The 19,567-nt window shown below is 45.1% G+C and overlaps 1 protein-coding gene across 4 annotated transcripts in view; it reads left to right on the top strand.

Annotated features, from left to right (window-relative positions):
• pcloa (piccolo presynaptic cytomatrix protein a) overlaps positions 1-19,567 on the top strand; it is a 68,430-nt gene that overhangs the window by 11,741 nt on the left and 37,122 nt on the right. For 3 of the 4 annotated variants that reach the window (XM_034289978.1, XM_034289979.1, XM_034289977.1), the window contains exons 4-6: positions 6,452-9,139; positions 9,446-13,619; positions 13,989-15,538. In XM_034289978.1, the coding sequence (XP_034145869.1) occupies positions 6,452-9,139; positions 9,446-13,619; positions 13,989-15,538 (8,412 nt within the window). The remainder of the gene's footprint in view (positions 1-6,451; positions 9,140-9,445; positions 13,620-13,988; positions 15,539-19,567) is intronic. The other variant, XM_020042740.3, reaches the window with a different exon arrangement.

Here is a 19,567-nt window from a genome sequence, read left to right as displayed (position 1 = left end):
CGTGTGTCTCTGAATGCTCCGCTGTCACTCTCACTCCATCACTTTCCTCAAGGGCACGAATAGGCAAAAATAGCCATAGCGTTGCCACAGAGGCAAGGACAGAAGCAACTTGAAGTCGCCATTAGAAATTTGTGATCTCTCTGTCATCTGCATCCCTGTGTCTCTGTCTTCCTCTGCCTGTCTCTCCATCTCTGTGTTTCTGTCTCTGTTTGTGTTTCTATCTGTGTGTCTGTCTCTATTTCTGTGTGTCTCACTCTTTCTCGGTGTGTGGTGTGACTCTATCGGGTCTTTTGTGTTCCTGCTATTTCCTTTCAAAGGGTCTTTTTGTGGCGAACTAGAACCCCACATGGCCACGCTCACAGGCTTGAATGGGATGGCTATTTTAAACTGGTGTGTGTGTGTGTGTGTGTCCACGCGTGCGTGTGCCTTTGGGAGACAAAGGTTTTGTCACAATTCCGGACACCTATGTGTATGTGTGATCTGGATTCCTTCCAGGAAGACCTGGTGTAATATAATAATGTTTGTATTACTGTATACAAAAGGGAGGCTGTGTTCTTATGTTAGCAATGCTCAGTGTATGTATCTGTCTCATATGCTAATGAACAGTTTACAGTCCATACAGTAGCGAACAGTGTAAACATCCAACAGCAATTGGATACCAATTTGACTGCAGCACTCGCCTTTCCTATATACAAAAATGTCCGACATAAAACGTTTCTCCTAAAGCATCGGACATCTTCTCTGTGGCGGTAATTAACATCTGCCTGCGTTTACTGTTTGTAGGGCCTGTGTGACATATGGGTGTAGCTGAGCCCCAGGGCCCCAGTCGGTACTCCCCTGTTATACATACATATTACTGGGTCATGATTCTCCATTATCCCCAGCACTGATTTACCAGGGCTTTAGAGGCACATTTTAGCCAAGCCAAGTGAGCGACCGTACGAGTCGGCGCCAGGAAATCAATGCGGTTCCAGTGTTAAACTTTTTGAGACATCAAGAGAGACACAGAGGGTAACACACTGAGGCCCTGGTTATGATAGCACTGTCTTAATTGCATCAGGTCAGCCTTGGCTTATATCAGATAGTCACACACACACACATGCTTAGAGGCGTGCCACATGACTGGTGAGTCACTCGTTAATTGGTTGGCGTGTTTATTCACTTCCGGTGTGTTATCAAAACAAATGTCAGTTAAGGTGAAGGGGCTTAATATGGTCCTGGGAAGCATTTGTGTACCAGAGGTTCTGCGTCTTCTGACTGGTCTTGGACAGGCATTCAGGAACATGACAAATTGATCCATCCGCCTTTTGATTTGTTGAAAATGTATGGCCTTACCCGGGCATTGATCCAACATCGTGAGGGACGATGACAGAGGAGGGGATAAGAGCAGGAACAGAGGGGAGAAAGGAGGGGGGGGAACGGAATGAAACTGTTGTGATTGACCCTGAGATGGATGTTTACCACAAGAAAAGATTGATTAGCGGAGGTAGAGAAGGAGAGAGTGATTGGCTTGCGAGCAACTGGATTGCCGTGCAAACCAGTAGGATGGATGCCATGTCACGGAGGATGTACAGTACCAGTCAGACGTTTGGACGCCCTTACCCATTCACTTGAAACGCTCACAACCTTCAGAGTACAGGACCATTTTGTTAGCATTAGCTATAGGAGACTGCTACATAGCATCAACACTAATGGAGATTCTGAATCACACTGGCACTTGGGCCAGTCGTGTCATTGGCAACGATTTAACTCACGTTGTCCTTCTTTGCCCTTATTACTAGTAATATTAAGCTAACATATGTTGATTGTTTTAAGATGGCCATAACATGGATCATATAACAATTGCGCATTATGTTCTAGGACCTATGTAACATGGCTAAACGGATTAAAAACAGGGTGCATTTCCTTAATCTGAGATAACAACTCTGAAACTCAGCAGCTGTAATTCGCTTACCTTTAGATGGAAACCAAAAGATTCTGATGTTCCAGAGACTGGTTCTAACTGATGTATTTATCAGATTGTAGCTCCAACGGTTATTGGAGCTATAAACTAGTAGCACGGTGTAGGTCACCCTGAATGAAATGCTGTGTAATGCCGGCTGACCATGCTGATGGTCATCTAGTCCAGGCTCTAATAAAAAAAAATATGCATCTTAATCATGTGTGGCTCAAACGGTTGGAGAGCTACGTACAATTTTATGAGTTGTCCACCCTGGAACCTTTTACTCTCTGCAATGCAATAGATATTTGCGGTCAGAGCCATTGGGAAGGCATGGCCGATACGTACTGGGCTTTCAGAGTTGGTGTGTCTGGGGTGTGGGTGTAGGCAGGCATGGAGATGGTGACCTGGACACTGATCTTCATTTTCTTCTTTATCTGTTGGGCATGATATCAAAATAGGCAATGAGGCCAAGCAACATGTTCTCACTTCAACCATTTCCTGTCCTGTTGGGCCTTTTTTTGCCACCTCTGATGAGGTTGGATTGGTTTCAGGCATGCCTCATCAGGAGCTGCCAGCCATGATGTGTTTAACGGTCTCTCCTCTTTACAGCCATTGCCACTGTTTGAGTGCACAGTCCCTGGGCCTGCTTCTCCAAGGCCTGCTGTGTTCAATAGCGCTGTCCCTGGTCCTGTTTCCTTCTGGCCTGCTGTGTTAAATAGCGCTGTCCCTGGCTAAGCTAACATAATCCTAGGCTAATAAACCTGAGAGGCTACTAAAACCTAAACAAGCGTTTTTCTGGTGAAGTCTGGACATGCACACTTCCCTTTGTGTCAACGCTTTGAAATGTGATCACAGTATTTTAACTGGTTATGTATGAGTATACAGATGCTGTCTTTACATGTGATTCCCAACATCCTTCCACCTTTTTAAATCACACACAGCTGTAGTGCATCTTAATTACCCCGCCTCTTAACTGGAGACCCCTCCCTCCCCTCACCCAGTAGCACAGACAAGCTGGCATCTCACACCTGTCCACTTGTACAGACACACCCACTAGCCAGTCCAATGCCATGCACTCTCAGTTGTTAAGTCAGTTTTACTGCCCCTGGCAAAATAACCTTATGTACTACTGTGTAAGATATTTTGGAGATACATGAAAAATAACACTGTAACAGAGTAGACTGATGGCAAAACTGATTGACCGAGTTAGAGACTGTGTGTGTGTGTATGTGTGTGTTTGTGAGAGATCCAGCTTTGTGACCTAGTAAATCCAAAAATAAAATGTTTAAATTTTTTGGCAGGTCCCCACTAGGGAAAATGTGGTTTCCAGCTCAGGGGTTAGGTTTGCTGAAAAACATAGACTTATCATGGCGTTAGAATTGTGGTTACTTTTAGGTTCAGACGTTAAGGTTTGGAGTTAGACGTTAAGGCTGGGTAAAGTTCAGGCATAAAGGTTTGATTACAGTTAGATTAGAGTTATGGTACAACTTTGGTTTATTGCAGTGGACCTAGGTTTATTGCAGTGGAATTGATTTCTGGGTCAGGGTTTCTGCAAAGGTAGAAAAGCAAGCGTGTGTGTGTGTGCGCATGCGTGCGTGCACTCGTTTACATATGTATCCAATAAATCAAGATAGAGGCCGGAAGCTTTTCATGATGGTGATCTGGCCAATGGATGATTTCCAGGGACTGTAGATTGCAAATTTCTGATAGCGTTAGTGATGACAAAGCTTGAAGTGGTTTTCAGTCCAAGCGACAGATCTCTGTATGTCTGGCTGGCTTGAGCTGTTCTCTCATTAGTCCCTATCAGTGGCTCTCTGGAAGCATCTTTCTGCGTCTCAAGCTGCTCTCAGAGGTGTAAGTGGATGGAGCCGGGGAGAGAGGGAGACCACAACGTAACATTGGGATGGCTTTGGGGATATATTATATAATGAAACGGTACATTTATAATTAAGGTGAAATTTGAAGGGGAAGGTTTTCCTGTAACCTCCAGGTCTCTGTTTCTTCCCTCACTATTTATTTCGGTCTCTTTGCACACTCTAGCTCTCCCTTCTGTCTCCATCTTGTGCGAAGCACACACTCTCCCTGTTTCAGTCGCGTGACAACAAAATGCCATTATGATCTTCATGACAACCGTGGTAAGCGTTATGAGGTAGCCACTGACAATGGGACAGGTCTAGCTCTTGTTCTCTCCTACTCGTGGCCTTGTGCCCGTCTGCTCGTATGGGAGTGGTCCTGCCCATATTGCGACGCGTGACATGAAGGGTCATGCCTTATTTACTATGCCTTGTCCCGCTCTCTTCCCACACAGACGCCTGCCGGTGATTAGCCGGCCCTCCATCCCAGCTCTAGGCTGGATTTAGATAAGCCCTGTATTTAAGGCAGGCACGGGAGGCCACACACCCACTTCACCGGCCTGTGGAGGCACGGAATATGGCTAAATGTCTCTGCGTGTTTATTTATAACATAGTGGGATATAGTGGTCTAACGGGAAGCTGCTGGATTTTATAATTTTGTGTTCTCTTTATCTTTTAAAGTCACATATATAATTCCCTTTTTTTTGTCCTAGTTACACACTACAGTGTTGATCCCAAAGTCCCAAATGAATCTGATGTTTCTTTTTCTTTTTCTTTTCAGATATAGAATGGTAGACCATCTTAATTGGTACAATACTTAAACCATACTTATCAACTGAGCTTTTCTGTAATGATATCTTTTAGTTTTGTGATTGTTCGCTCAAAGGCAAGTGACAGGACCCTCTGAGAGAAGAATTTGAACAACTGTTTGTTGTCTTTCTTACTTTCTTACTGCAGACATGTCGGATATTCTCCGTGATAGTGCCAGTTTTGTCCACCACAAGGTGCCTTACAGTGGCTAATGCACTGAGGAAATGATGCCGAACTCATTGGACTTTGCAGGATGAACAGTTTACTGAGTGCGCCATTTTAATTGCCAGATTTTTAGCAGTTTTCACAGGCAGTAATTTGTTTTCAAGCTGTTTTGTTTCATCCCACTGTATGGCCCTTGTCAGAAACATTCGTGTTCCACAGTTTCTTTCTGTGTTGTGTGCTAGTCTGTCTTGCGGTTGGGTAGTCATACAAAGATTATGCTGTATTAAGGACAAGGAATTGTAGCATGAAAGTCATTTGGCCTGATAATAGGTCCCTCTCAGTTCCCCACCCCAGGACATGTTAATACTTTGTTAAAACAGGGAACCCAAACCTAGATTCCCGACCTGCCTCCTACTCCTGTATAACCGCAGAATCCAGAACTACTCATCCAGGATCAAACAAATTGTAAATCTTTTAATTAAATTCAGTTTCCCACTTCATAACAACCCGTAAAGGGAAGAGCTACCTAACCTTAGGTCACCCCTTCTCTTCACATGGGTTTTGTTGGTGCCTACCTCCTATAGTATTTGGGTTTTAATAAACACGGATAATGGGTTTGAGGAAATCCTTCATCCAATCATACTGTACAAGACTATCTAAAGCTCTCTGTGAAGTCTCAAACTTTTACTTAGCGAAATGCAGATGCTACAAACATACAATTCATCCTTCTAGGTATCCCCTTTTAACCACCCCTAAGAAGACAGTCAGCCTTGGAACTGTGTGTACACGCATTTCAAATCGTGGCAACCTCTGCACTTGTTCCAGAACCAAAGCATCTCACAAATTTACAGAATCAAATTCTACTCATCTTTAATTGTCCACATACATTCTCTGAAGCCAAGTGGTACAAATATGGGTGGTAATACTGTACAATCCTAATGAATTGGTGGAAAGTAGTCATTCTAAAGCAGTCCATTCATAGTAAAGTACAAAACATAACTTTACACTCCATCTGTCCCAGTGTGTTCGTTCTGATGCGCCGGTTATGTACAGATGGCTATGACAGATGGACAAACTGAGACCAACACACGCATCGTCTCTCCCTCCATCGTGGCTTTGCTGTGAACATTTTCCTTACAGGCCGCTCAGATCTTTCTGACACGCCATGGTAAACCACTGTCCCATTACCATCCATAATGAATGTTCTGTCTCTTAAGTTACATAAATGAAGAAAAAAAGCTCTCCTGAAATAGAATTAGTTAGACTGGCCCTGTGTTAAAGTTACACAGGAACTATGCAAAGACGAAGTGTTGGGCTCTTAAACCCTGTCTCCATTCTTCAAAACTTTGATTATAAAACTTCTTCAATTTACAGTTTCAGCATCAAGGTCTACCTGTGGAGTCAGTTGAAGAAGTATTGGCCCCGTTCATGAAACTGAGCCAAAGTGAAGTGTTTTGCGTTTGAGAAATGATTGTGTTCTAAGTATAGTATACGGCTCCTCTTTATGTTGAAGCCCAAAATACGACTCATTGTTTGTTCTGTTCATTCTTTGCATTCAGTTTTGCTACATTTCATAAAGGGTGGCAATACTTCTTGAGCTGACTGTGCGTTATGTTAATAGACAGTGTTTTAGACCAGGGTCAACAGTAACTTACAATGTCTTTGCTTTCCTCTCTTACAGAAAGAATGGCTATGTCTCAACTGCCAGACCCAAAGAGCTCTCTCTGGCCAACTGGGTGAAATCCCCACTCCACCATCTCCAGTCAAGAAGCAACTACCAACACCCGTCCCTACTCCTCCTACCTCCCCTGCTAAAGTCCCTGTCCCTCCAGCTGCTACTGCCGCTGCCTCACCTTTAACGATATCATCCTCAGTAACTCAGGGAGAGGCGGCGGCATCAGCAGCAAAGGAAGACACCCAGATGGTTCCTGAGTCCAAGGTAGTACTAGAACCCAGCCCGCCCCAAACACCCGTCGCTTTGTCTGCAAACACAGACACCACACCCATCCCATCAGTGCATGCCGCCCCTTCCTCTGATAGTGGCCCAGAACAGACAGAACCAGCCGAGGGGATAGAACCAGAGTCTAACCTGGACAGGTGTTTGCCAGAGAGTGTAGTGGAGAGTGCTGTTGAGATCCCGGCAGTGGATCATCAACAAGAGAAAGTTACAGAAGAGCAGTCAACACCTGACACTACTCAGGCAAAATCTGATTCCCAGCCTGCTGTAGAGCGGCCTGTCACTGCTCTCTCTCTGGAGAATGAGACAGAAGAGTCTTTTCAGCTGACTCCAAGGCCAGATACTGTGGAGTGTCAGGCTGCAGCAGCTGAAAGAATACACACTTCCTCCGCTGGTGCTGAGACAGAGGAGCCTATCATTGAGTGTAGCCCAGATAAATGTACAGAAGGACTGTCACCACCTGACTGTACTCAGGCAAAATTTAATTCCCAGCCTGCAGATGAAGAGGAGCCTGTCACTGCTCCGCCTGTAGAGACTGAGTCAGAAATGTATATTGAGGCGACACCAGTGCCAGTTACAGTGCAGAGTGAGGCTACGACAGTGGAGAGTTCACCAGCTCCCACTGCAAGTAGGGAGCCCATCCCAAGCGCTGTTACTGAAGAGGTAGCAAAGCCATTGGATCCAGAAGTAGTTCAGTCCCCTGTCACACAGGAAGCTGCTGTCCAACCAGACCAATCACCACAGCCTGAACGATCAGTTCCTGTAGTGATTGAGGAGGAAGGGAAAGCCAAAGTTACTGAGGTAGAACCTAGTCAGGCACCTAAAGCTGAGGATACGGCTCCTACATCTCCTGCAAATGAGGAACTGGAGACAGAACTTCAAGCAACTACTCTTGGTCACGATTTAATGGAGGAGGCTTCAGTAGATACAGGTCTAGTAGCGGAGAATATAGCTGTCAAGACAGTTGTGGAGAATAAGATCGAACTAGAGCCAATGTCAGAAGTGGCTCCTGTTCCTCCAGCTGATCTGGTTGATAATTCTGCATCATCTCCAGCAGCCCCTATTGAGACTATTGACAGTCCTGCTTCCCCCAAACCAGCAGAGCCAAAATATTTTCCTCTGCAAAAACATGAGATGCCCCTTGGCTCTGTAGTAGGGGAAATTGCCCCTGTAGATGCTGAGAATGAAAGGCCTAAAGTAGTGCAAATCCAACAGGTTGAGGTAGTTGCATCTGCAGCAGAATCTCCTCCCCTAGTTAATGACACAGTCAAGAAAGATAGGGTAGAGATGACAGCCCAAGCTGAGGTGAAGCCTTTAGAAACTGAGATACCAGCAAATAAGTCTGTTAAGGAAGAACCAGCATGTTCTGTTGCTGAATTGGAAACAACTGGATCTGAGTCAAATGTTGGAAGGACAGAGTCTGAAACAGTGGCTGAATCCGACCTAGCAGTCAATGCCAAAAAGACAGTTTTGCCCTATCCTACTGAATTACAGTCAGCTGAAGCTGATCGGATCACCCCTCAGGAGGCTGTAGAAACTCCTGCAGTAGAACAGAACCCATATGATACTGAAACTGAGGCAGCAGCAGACAGTGAATCCAATAAAGTGATATATCTGGCATCTGTGGATATAAAAGATGAATCAGAGCCTGCAGTATATAATGAGGTTGAAAAAGCTCAGGTTGAGTCTACTCCCCGAGATCCAGAAGCTTACAAACAAGAAAAGGTCACAAAAGACCAGGCAGAACTTGCTGTAGAGGCACTATCACCATCCTCTGCTGCTTTCTCTGTGGAGAAACCCACACCAGGAGAAAAAGATTCTGAAGTTCCAATGCCTCACAGCCTAGCTGAAAATAAACAAGAGGTGTCTGTAGCTGTGAATAGGAAGCCAACTCCCACTCTGAGTGATGAAAAAGCAGTGCAAGAGGAATTACCCAAACAAGATGAATTAGAGCAAACTCCGAAGACTGACTCTTTGTCTGAAAGCATTCAGACAGCGATAGACAAAGTGGTTCTTTCACCACCTGTAGTTAGTGAAGAGCAGGAATCTATTTCAGTATCAGAGGGGACAGTTATGACTGACATAGAGGGCAGTACAGAAGACAAAACAAGACCAGAGCAGATTACAGTATCCGAAATAGTATCTGAAAATGTGTTCAAAGCCCCATCTCCTGTTGTAGAACTTGATACCTTAGTTAAAAAGGTCAGCATAGAAGACAAAACAACCCCAGATACAATTACAATATCTGAAATAGTTTCTGAAAATGTGTTTGAAGCTCCATACCCTGTCGTAGAACCTGATACCCTAGTCCATGTAGATAGGGAACAGAACAATGAGAAATCCCTGAATGAAGAAAAGTCAATGCCTGGAACTACAGAGATAAAAGAGGCTGAGGTGGATCCAGTTGAAGAGGTGACAGTAGTATTTAGCAACAGTAGTGAATGTAGAGGAGATTATTTCAGTTAGGTTAAGAGCTTGTCTCCCAGATGTTGTCAACATACCTTTTAGTAAGTTGTAAAAGTAATGTATGCTTTTTTGTCTTTGCTTTAATTCTGTACCTATGTCTTACTTAAATCTTACTTAATGCTTACTTTACCTTTCTACATCACCATGTGTTTATGATTGAAGATCACCATGTGTGGTGCTTATGATCAATGATGTGTTCTTAACAAATCTATATATTTAGTATGCAATAATAATGTTTTTTTTCATTCATAGACAACACTGAAAGAGCCTGCAGAGAAAGATAGAACCACCAAGGATAGCAGTCCAACCAGCCCCTCAGACCTGGCTAAGCTGGAGAGCACTGTTCTTCCCATACTAGAAGCCCAGGCTGTACAACCAAAGGACGATTCAAACAAACTGACCGATACACTCAAGGCCAGACGCAAACTTGAGGTACTACCCCTTTCACCTGAATCTCCCAGCACAGAGGATGACCAAGAACTCGTAGAGAAGACGGACGCCTCAGCTCCCACAAAAAAGAAGCTGCTGGTGCCGACAGACATCATGGGTGACTCATTGGAGGACAGTAGTGAGAGCTTCGGGAAGGATAGCCCAATGTCAGGAGATGATGAAGACTTCATTCGTAAGCAGATCATGGAGATGAGTGAGAATGAGGATGCTTCACCGTCTGACGAAGAAAACCTAATCCGGCGAAAGATCCGAGATCAGGAGAGGAAACAGATGGAGCAAGGGAAAGGGGGAGGGAAGGAAAAAAGTTCAACAGCAAAAGGCAGGCGGCTCCTCAAGAAGTGCACCATAAGCCCTGAGGATGAAGATGACAAGAAACTCTCATTGGATGATATTAATGTCACAAGGGAAGAGGAATCCAAACCCAACATTTCAGATTCTCAGGAAGTTGAACAGCCTTTGGTAGATAGTGGCATGGCAGTCCGCAAATTCAGAACCATTGAGCTTAACACAACTAGTGCACCAGTGCGCATTCCTGGAATTTCAGATGATGGAGAACTTGAGATGGAGAGCCTCACTGACTCTCCTGATGATCGCTCCAAGGGTGATGGGTCTTCCAGCTTGCATGCATCCAGCTTCACCCCCGGGACATCGCCTACATCCTTGTCTTCTCTTGATGAGGATAGTGACAGCAGTAGTCCCAGCCGGATTCATAGTGGTGAGGGGAAACAGCACAGGAAAGCCAAGCACCGGCAGCCAGGCCAAGTTCTGCCCACAATTGAAGATTCTTCTGAGGAAGAAGAGTTACGAGAGGAGGAGGAGCTGCTTAAAGAACAGGAGAAGCAGAAAGGATCCGGGAAGAAATCTAAGAAGGACAAAGAGGAGATCCGAGCTCAGAGGAGGCGGGAGCGTCCTAAAACGCCTCCGAGCAATCTCTCTCCCATTGAAGATGCCTCCCCAACAGAAGAGCTAAGGCAAGAGGCAGAGATGGAAGAGTTCAGACGGTCATCTTTATCAGATTTCTCTCCCAGCATTGAGTCAGAACCTGAGGGAGTTGAGATCAATGCTGCAAAGATTGCAGCAGTACAAAAAGTATACCAACTTCCCACATCTGTTTCTCTGTACTCTCCAACAGCTGACCAAGATGGTAATAAAAGCCCTGAAAAACGAGCCCTAAAAACTGCAGATGAGGCATATGAAGAGATCATGCTAAAAGTTAAAACACCTACAAATGATAATGTTGAGATCCCTCCAGGAAAAGAGTCCCTCTATGGTGGGATGCTGATCGAAGACTATGTCTATGAGTCCCTCATTGAAGGAAATGGAAAGAAAGTCCAGCAACAGGAGCCTGAGAAAATCTCAGTTCCAGCTCAACCAAAAATACTAAGATCTCCTGATGAAGTTTATGAAGACATGATGGAGAAGAAGAAACAATTAATGCAACTGGAGGAGGAACTAAAAAAAGCCCAACCGGTGTTAGAAAGACCCACACCTGAGATCGTACTGCAACCCGCTGAGCCTACCAGCTCCGTGACAAGTACAGTTACAATAGGCAAAGATGGGAAAACACTGCTTGATGCTGAGGCTGCTTATGAAGAACTCATGAAGAAAATTCTGACTCCTGGGACCAGCCCGACACAGCAAGATCCTCATATATCCGGGGCAGCCTCTGGTGGTGAGTTGGAAGGTACCAGAAGCAGAAGGGCTCTGCATCCCATACCAGACCTGAGGGTAACACAGTGCTCCTCAGGGGAGGAGGACGCTGACGAAGAGGCAGTTGTGACAGTCAGTCAAGATGAGCCAAAAACATCAGACGTTCTTAAAGCTGATCAGGCATCCTCAACAGCTGCTGCTGAAACAGAGCCTGAATATGTTGTTTGCGAATTCCCCCAATCAACTTTAGACCAACCGCAGAGCACTGTTGAGACTTCCCTGGCTGACCATCCTGTGGTCATAAGTCAATCAGATGTCATGGACCTGTCCAGCATGACATCCTCTGCCTCTGTTGGTGCCAGTGTATCGCCCTTACCTACTGTCCCTCAGTATACCTCCACTGTCCCCAGCGTAGTGTCAACCGCCCCGCCAGTGCCTCCCAAACCGACTGTCTTGCGCAGGGCACTGTCTCAGGAAAAAGCAGATGTTCCAGAACCCCCTCCATTGCCCCCGCCTACCATGCCCAAGCCGTCAGTTTACCCCAGGAAACCACCTGTTCCTCTACCTCCACAGGCTACTATCAGGTCAGAACCTGTTGCCATGTTGACATCACAGGGCTCACCGATAAGACAGCCTCACGTCCCCCCACCAGTTCCTCCAAAGCCAGCCATCCCTGCTGGAATGGGCTACATCCACAGACCAGGGGAGAATGTCAAACCACCCCTTGCTCCGAAACCTGCCTCTCAGCCTGGCTCTCCTGCCCACGTCCCTTATACGAGGCCCACCGCCCTCCACACAGGCCATGCAGATATAGCCCTGAATTTGAGCCCCTCTTCTGAAAGCAGGCCAGGTCACTTCTCAGGTCATTCCTCGGGTCACCCATCCCCCACCTCTCCACGATATGGCAATCGACACAACACATATGTAGTTATCACTTTACCATCTCAGCCCAGCTCACCAGTAGAAGGGCTCACCACCCAGGCCCCATCCAGTCCTGGTCCAGCATCTCCTTCAAGACATTCACAACAACCTTCTAATCAACCTCAAATACAATACAAACCTCAATCGCAACCTCAACCCCAACAACAACCACAGCCACCTCCATCGCACACAAATCGGGTTCCCTTGGCATTCACTCGCATCACAGAGTCCATGGAAAGTCAGGAGATATGTGGGCCAGAGAGTGTTGTTTCAAGTTCATGTCATGTAATCGAGGCAATTTCCTCATCCGCTCCACCTCCTGAGGTCAGATTAGGTCAGATCACTCAATTTGTGACGACAGAAGTCCAAAGAACCATGGTGTCTGTCCGACATGAGAGGACGCCACCCCCACTCCCAGCCCCAAGAGCAAACGGTGTCCCGATTTCACTGGAGAAAACTAAACCTCAACCAACACAGAGTACCCTGGGCTATCAGCCGGAGGAGGTAGTAGACCTTCGTACCATGAAGGTTGATTCAGAATATGACATGAAAGGGGTGGATCTGTCTTCATCAGATGTTAGGCGCCAGTCTTCAGTCACAGACATTGGTTGTCGTCAGACAAGCGCAGTACAGTCCCCGGTGGTTGATCTTCGCACTGAGTCGTCTACTGTTTCCATAGTGACGGACAGTATCACCATAGTTACATGTGCTGCCACCATACAAAGGTATGAAAATACAGACACATCCCAAGTCTCCTCTGTGCCCCTTCAGCTTACTACAAACAAAGCCTTCGAGCCCGTTTGTCAGATTGTCTATCGTCCCATAGATACGCAGCCCATCACCAGCAACAATGCTGAGATTCCCATTAACCTTTCTGTTGGAATTGGCACAGGCATAGGTACATTCCAGCCACCTGTTACTATTGCCCCTACCCCAGCCCAAGGTTGTGTTGCTAATGGTCTAAGCAGTGGGGGGATGACTGTAGCAGGTGCAGTGGATCTTAGCACATCCAAACCATTCAACACTGTGGTTTCAGTCAACACTTCTTCAGCAGAAGTGATCACAGCTGTGATCACAGAAGAGGATGGGAAACCTGTGGACTTGACGGCGGGAAGAAGGACTGTCTGCTGCGATGTTGTCTACCAGCTTCCTTTTGCCGGTAGTTGTACCACCCAGCAGCCAACCACTCCATTGCCCGAAGACCGCTTTGGCTACCGAGATGACCACTACCAATACGACCGCTCACCCTACGGAATGAGAGGGTTTGGAGGGATTAAACCGTCTATGTCAGACACTAATCTGGCCGAGGCCGGACTTTTCCTCTACAAAAGCAAGAACTGTTACAATTTCAATGGCAGCACAGAGGGTGCCGTAGACCTGACATCCGCCAAGACATCTGATGCAGGTTTGTGCAGTGACATAGCTGACTTGTCGCTGAAATGTCACTTTGAGATGCCTTTGCTTATTCATGGCTGATTCCAGTGGCAGTGTTTTGTTCTTTAGTTTTTTTGACTTTTCAAGTGGTCTGCATGGACATTTTATTTTCCTTCATTTCTCACCTTTATGATTTTTTTTTTTACGTGAATATATGTCGTTGCATGCTGGTCTGGGTTGGTGTGGCTTCATATTATCCATAAAAAATCCATATGTTCTCCCTCTTGTTGCGTTATTTGGATGGCGCATGACTTACAATCAAGCATGGCTTTCTGTCTACTTTTTCACCCATGAAGATGCGTCTTTCATGGATTCAATTTATATTTTACATTTTTGACAGGTGTAGCTTTGGACTTCTCCACTAAAGGCTCCGGGGCATATTCAGAATTGATTATCCCCCCCTATTCCCAAACCAGAGTCACGGGGGCTGTAGGAACACACTTCGGAACAACCAGTGTCTTGAGATCCTCCAATGGGGTAGTGTACTCTTCAGTCTCAGCACCGATCCCATCCACCTATGCCATCACCACACAACCAGGCTCCATATTCAGCACGACCTACAACTCTCTGGCGGGCGGCATGCACACGAGCGACACCATGCCATCCCTGTCCGCACTTCAGGATCACCCTATGACCCGGTCCCACAGTTTCATTTCCACCTCCTCCGCAGATGATCAGGGGGACGTCCCCCTAAATCTTGAGCTTTCCAAAGATGGTGGATCGACCTCCGCGGCCGTCACCCTGGCCCTGGAAAGGCTGGACTCATACACTGATGCGTCCCTTGAGGCCATTGCCGCTTCGCTGGAGGCCCTGTCCTCGCCATGTGTACCAGGAGATGGCCAGTATCAAATGCAGCGTGAGATCCTGGAGATGGAGAAGCTCAAACAGCAACGGTTGGCCGAAGAACTCGAGTGGGAGCGGCAGGAGATCCAGCGATTCCGCGAGCAGGAGCAGATGCTGGTACAGAAGGAACTGGAGGAGCTGCAGTCCATGAAGCAGGCAATCCTTTGCCAACAGGAAGAGGAGCGCCAGGCCCACCTCATGATGCAGAAGGAGACCTATGCCCAGCAACAGCAGCAGCTGGAGCAAATCCAGAGGCTTCAGGAGCAGCTTCGTGCACAGCTTGAGGAGCAGAAGTTCCGGAAGATGTATCCAGGGGATGTGTTGCTTGGGCATGGGCAGCAGGAGGCAGTCATTCTGGGGCCGGACGGCACCGAGTTGGCCCGTAAAATCATGGAAAGTGGATGTCAGACTGACGACGAGGACAATGTTGTGGATAAGGCCTACGCAGCGGGGAGGAAGAAGCGAAGCTCTACTAAGAAGAGCGTGGACAGTTGTGTGCAGACGGATGATGAGGACCAGGAAGAGTGGGAGCCTACTCGGGCCAGACGTAGCAGGCCTCGCACATCCAGGGGGGACAGAGGCGGACCGACCTCGGATATGTCCATTCAGGCTCACTCTGAGATCTCCATACAGACAGACTCTGCAGGGAACATACGAATGGATGCCAGGATGGAGTTATCTGATTCTGAAAGCCCACATAGGGGAGACAAGAGGCGACCCACTCCCTTAGAGATAGAAAAGTCTGACCACCTCAGAGCTGAACCCTCCTCCCTTCAGGCCCCACCCAAATCCCCCAAAGTGCTCTACTCCCCGATATCCCCCTGTATATCCCCAAGCAAATCCCTTGAGTTTGTGTCCTATGAGAAATCATTAGGTGACACAAGCCCGCAGAGAATAAGAGGGAGCACTGAACCGACCAAAGCCTCTCCTGCCGGCAGCCCAAGAGCACATAAGACCATGCCAAGATCTTTGTCTGACCCCAAGCCAATGAGTCCAACTGCAGAGGAGAAGGCATCCTCTAGCTTCCAGTATGGTGACGGTTACTCTGTGAGTATTACTTTTTTAATTGTCTGCTACAGTGTTCTTTTAAATGGGCATGCAGTTTCTCACTTTAGCATGCTTTGTAAAAAGGTTAGTTTTCTCACTGGGAGCCTGTGTGCAAGGGCACTAACACGTGCTTGTCCTTTTACATAATTGGTTTTTTTGAGACATTTTAAGATGTGGAGGCCTTGTGTTCCCTCTCATGTTTGAGTTTTTTCAAACCTGTTATACTGTGACATTAGAAAAATCATGCCAGAGCTTTACCCTTGATATTGCTGGGTCTTGAAACACTATGCATTTCCCAGCTGTACCTCCATTGATAACTTTATTTTGCAGAACATTGTCTTATTACCCTTTCTGTTTCTCTCAAACTCATCAAATATAAAAACAGGCTTGCTGTTCATTTAGAATGGTTGCTGTCTAAAATTATGAGCCTTTCATAGAATGCCCTTTCAAAGGCATTACTATGCTAAAGAAAATATATTTATATTGACATTTTAGCTTTAAAGGCATAGCGTGCAAGTCCAGAGACTATTTTCTTTTTTCATCTTGGGTCATTGCCCAGTGTCTTCAATGAGCTATGGAAATGGTAGTGCAGTCAACGTCCCACATTCTTTAGCGTTCAAGACAGACAAACGAGATCAGGACTTTTTGTTTACTAGCATGTTTACACTTATTCGTTTAGTTTCTTCAAGTTCCAATAAAAGTTTGTCATCCTACAGGTGCTTATACTGTACATCAGAGGTCTTCAGCCAGTTGATTGCAAGCTAAGAATCTGAAAGACTGAGTAGTACTATATAATTCAAAAGTATATAATTTATTATTTGCCATGAAATTAACTGCCACAGCCTTTCAGAACCACTGTTAAACATGCACATTACTCTCTCACTGGATGCACAATTAAAAGGCCAGATTAAAGAGGAATTAGATACCATGTGGTCTATATACTATTGCTGTATTCACATGATCGACATTTCAGCTTTGCCGTAAAGAAAAACAATAGTCTCAATCAATCAAGTGGATCTTCTTTGATAAAAAATTATTATCTGCCAACATTATGCACTATAACTAAAACTATCAGGGCTGGTTTTGCGGACACAGAGCTAAGAGTCTAAATCGTTACCGCAAATTGATTGGCAAGCTCTTAATCTGATTAGCTCTGTCTCTGTATCATCACTTAATATTACTTATTCAAGGTTCAAAAAGGCATCAGTCAGTATGTAATTAATTTCACTGAACAAATTTAGTTTAGGCCAATTTCAAAATGTATCTATTTAAATTTTGCAATGGCAAATTGTAGTGTGTCTCATCCATCAATTAAATGTGCTCAATAGATTTTTGAGAGGCCTTATTTTTACACCTGTTTCTGTAGGAAGGGAAATTCTGTATCTCCACACTTTTACTCTGAACTGTGGATATACTATATTGTTCTTCAGTTTGTTGTTGCACAGTCAACCACTAGCAACAGATCTGTTTAGTTTTCTTTCAGACCTAAAAGAAAAGTCTTCTTATGTGATGGTTTATGTGGCTGGTTTTGCAGACGCAGATTAAGCCTGGTTCTGGGGCCTCATTTATCAAGCATGCTGGGAAACGATCCTCCATTTATGCGTGTGAATGGAGAACGTTGAGAATGCTCATTAGCAGGTCACAGTTGATAAATACCACTTGTTCTCAGCCTCAGTGCTTGTGCACGGCCATGACTGTTTGTATCTGGACATGCCACAAATCACCTATACATGTTTTAAGTCTGTGGACAATGTACAATGATGCAACCCAAACATTTTGTATCTGTCTGAGACTGCTGCTGCTCGCCGGACTTTTGACAAATGCAAGCGCTCGAGAGGACAGTTGGGACAGGTGTCTTTAGCGTCAGGAAATCTGCTGTCCTTCAAATTAGTATACTCAACCAGCACCAACAGGCCTCCCGTTTCCAACTGCTCCCTCATTGCCTATGAACAAAATAATGTCAGCATTGTGGCTGTGCAGAATGAATGAGTCATGTGTTCCACCTGCCATTACATCCTGTATTACCTGTAAATGAAGTGGAAGTCTGTTCTGTGTGAGATATGGTCCTGTTGAGGCATTTATAGTTATGTGAAAATGTTAGTGCACTTCGTACGAAGTTGTCTTCTTTCACATATTTTCACATAATGGATATCTTCACTTTTCTACACGATTGACAGATACAATTTACCAAATTGAGCAAATAACACTTCAAAGTTATTCCATCCATCCATCGTCTTCCGCTTCATCCGGGGCCGGGTCGCGGGGGCAGCAGTCTAAGCAGAGATGCCCAGACTTCCCTCTCCCCAGACACTTCCTCCAGCTCTTCCGGGGGGATACCGAGGCGTTCCCAGGCCAGCCGGGAGACATAGTCCCTCCAGCGTGTCCTAGGTCTTTCCTGGGGTCTCCTCCCGGTGGGACGGGACCAGAACACCTTCCCAGGAAGGAATATTCTGACATTTTTGATTCACCTATTGAATGGCAACGTATATTGTCCACATGTACTAGTGTACGTTTAAGAAGCAGTTATTCCACCACTTGGCATTATGTGTGCAAATGATTCATGTTTTGCCAAAATGTATGAGCATTTTCAAGCAAACATTCATAATGACACTGTAGAGATTATTGCATGTATGGTTTATGCACAGATTTGTGTGTACGCATGCTTGATAAATGCTCCAGTGTTAGACTTGTCTGTGACACATTAATAACTCAATTGGACTCTGATCTGCTGGTTCGATTTTTGTCTCTCTTTTTTCTCTCTTTTGAGAGTGGAGAAAAAATATATACCTAGAACCAAGAATAAGTTATTTGGGACAAAATTAAACCAATGTTAACAGGTATATTGAGTGCCCTACTTAGCCTCTTGTAGACAACGCTGAGACAAAACTGTCCCCGTTTGTTGGATCTTTCTAGAATGTTGACTGTTATACAAAATCAAGTGTTTCTCTACTCTGAGGATTCGTCTACGTATGGATAGTGAAACTAAGATAATTTTTTGTAAATTACTTTGAGGGATAGGCATATTTCAATGACCCACTTGGGTTAAAATGCTTAGGAAAAAAAGAGAACAATGAGGGAGAGGTGGGACTTGCAGTGGCTTAAATGGAACAAAGCTGACATGCTCAAGCAGTTTGTTTAACATTGTTTATTTTGCTTGCCAGTCTGGAGTCAGCTATTTTCAAAAGAGTGGCTATAAAGCCATGAGCAACGAGCAGCAACAAGTCTTCCAATAGCTTGTGGGCAAATTGATTGTTACAGCCTGTCCCAAAGACAATGGATTGGTTCTGCAGTGCATGGATTTTTATTTCACTCATTTGTGTCCAACCAACTCCAAGACCTGAGTCCCAAAGTGAAACAATGAGATAATCTTGTTAAACTGGCCTCTGACTCGCTCCTGCTGGAGCGATTCACCACAGTGCCCCACTCCTACACACATATACATACAAGGTGGACAAAAAGCTGAGCCTGCCTGAAAATATTGAGCTACCACAGATCCATATAGCTGTGAAGTGAATAAATAATGTGTTTTGTGCTGTGCTTTATTAAGGTAAGATTTCCTAAGCAGTGAGTAAAATTTACTGCCAAGAATTCATAGTGTCTTGCTGTGAAATGCACTAGAAATCAATAAGATGTGTTTTTGAATAAGCCTTTCTTCACACAACACCACATTGTTTGCTATATTAGATTTACTTTTTTATTTAATCAGATTATTGAAATCAGGGTTTGGATCACTTTCCCAGTGATTTCATCGGTCTAGTGTTTAAAGAATTTCATCATTCACATGTTTGGACCATTCAGTGTGAAATCACAATGTGTTATACCTCAGCAACCTTGTTATGTTTGGTGATTACTTACAATTTTGAAGTTTTTATATAGAAACAGATATGTATAGAATTTCTTTGTTAACATATATTTTACTAAGTTATTTCCTGATGGAGGCTTTTACTGCTGTTGCTGCTGTTGCTGGCACGTGTTGATCAAATACACCACCCGGAACATTGCTAAAGCTTTTTACTTGTCCTATTAAAT

The sequence above is a fragment of the Esox lucius genome, chromosome 23 (genome assembly GCF_011004845.1).
Source record: "Esox lucius isolate fEsoLuc1 chromosome 23, fEsoLuc1.pri, whole genome shotgun sequence".
In the NCBI taxonomy this organism is placed as follows: domain Eukaryota; kingdom Metazoa; phylum Chordata; class Actinopteri; order Esociformes; family Esocidae; genus Esox; species Esox lucius.
The sequence above is the reverse complement of the archived record's forward strand: the minus strand, read 5'-3'. Positions and strand labels throughout refer to the sequence as shown.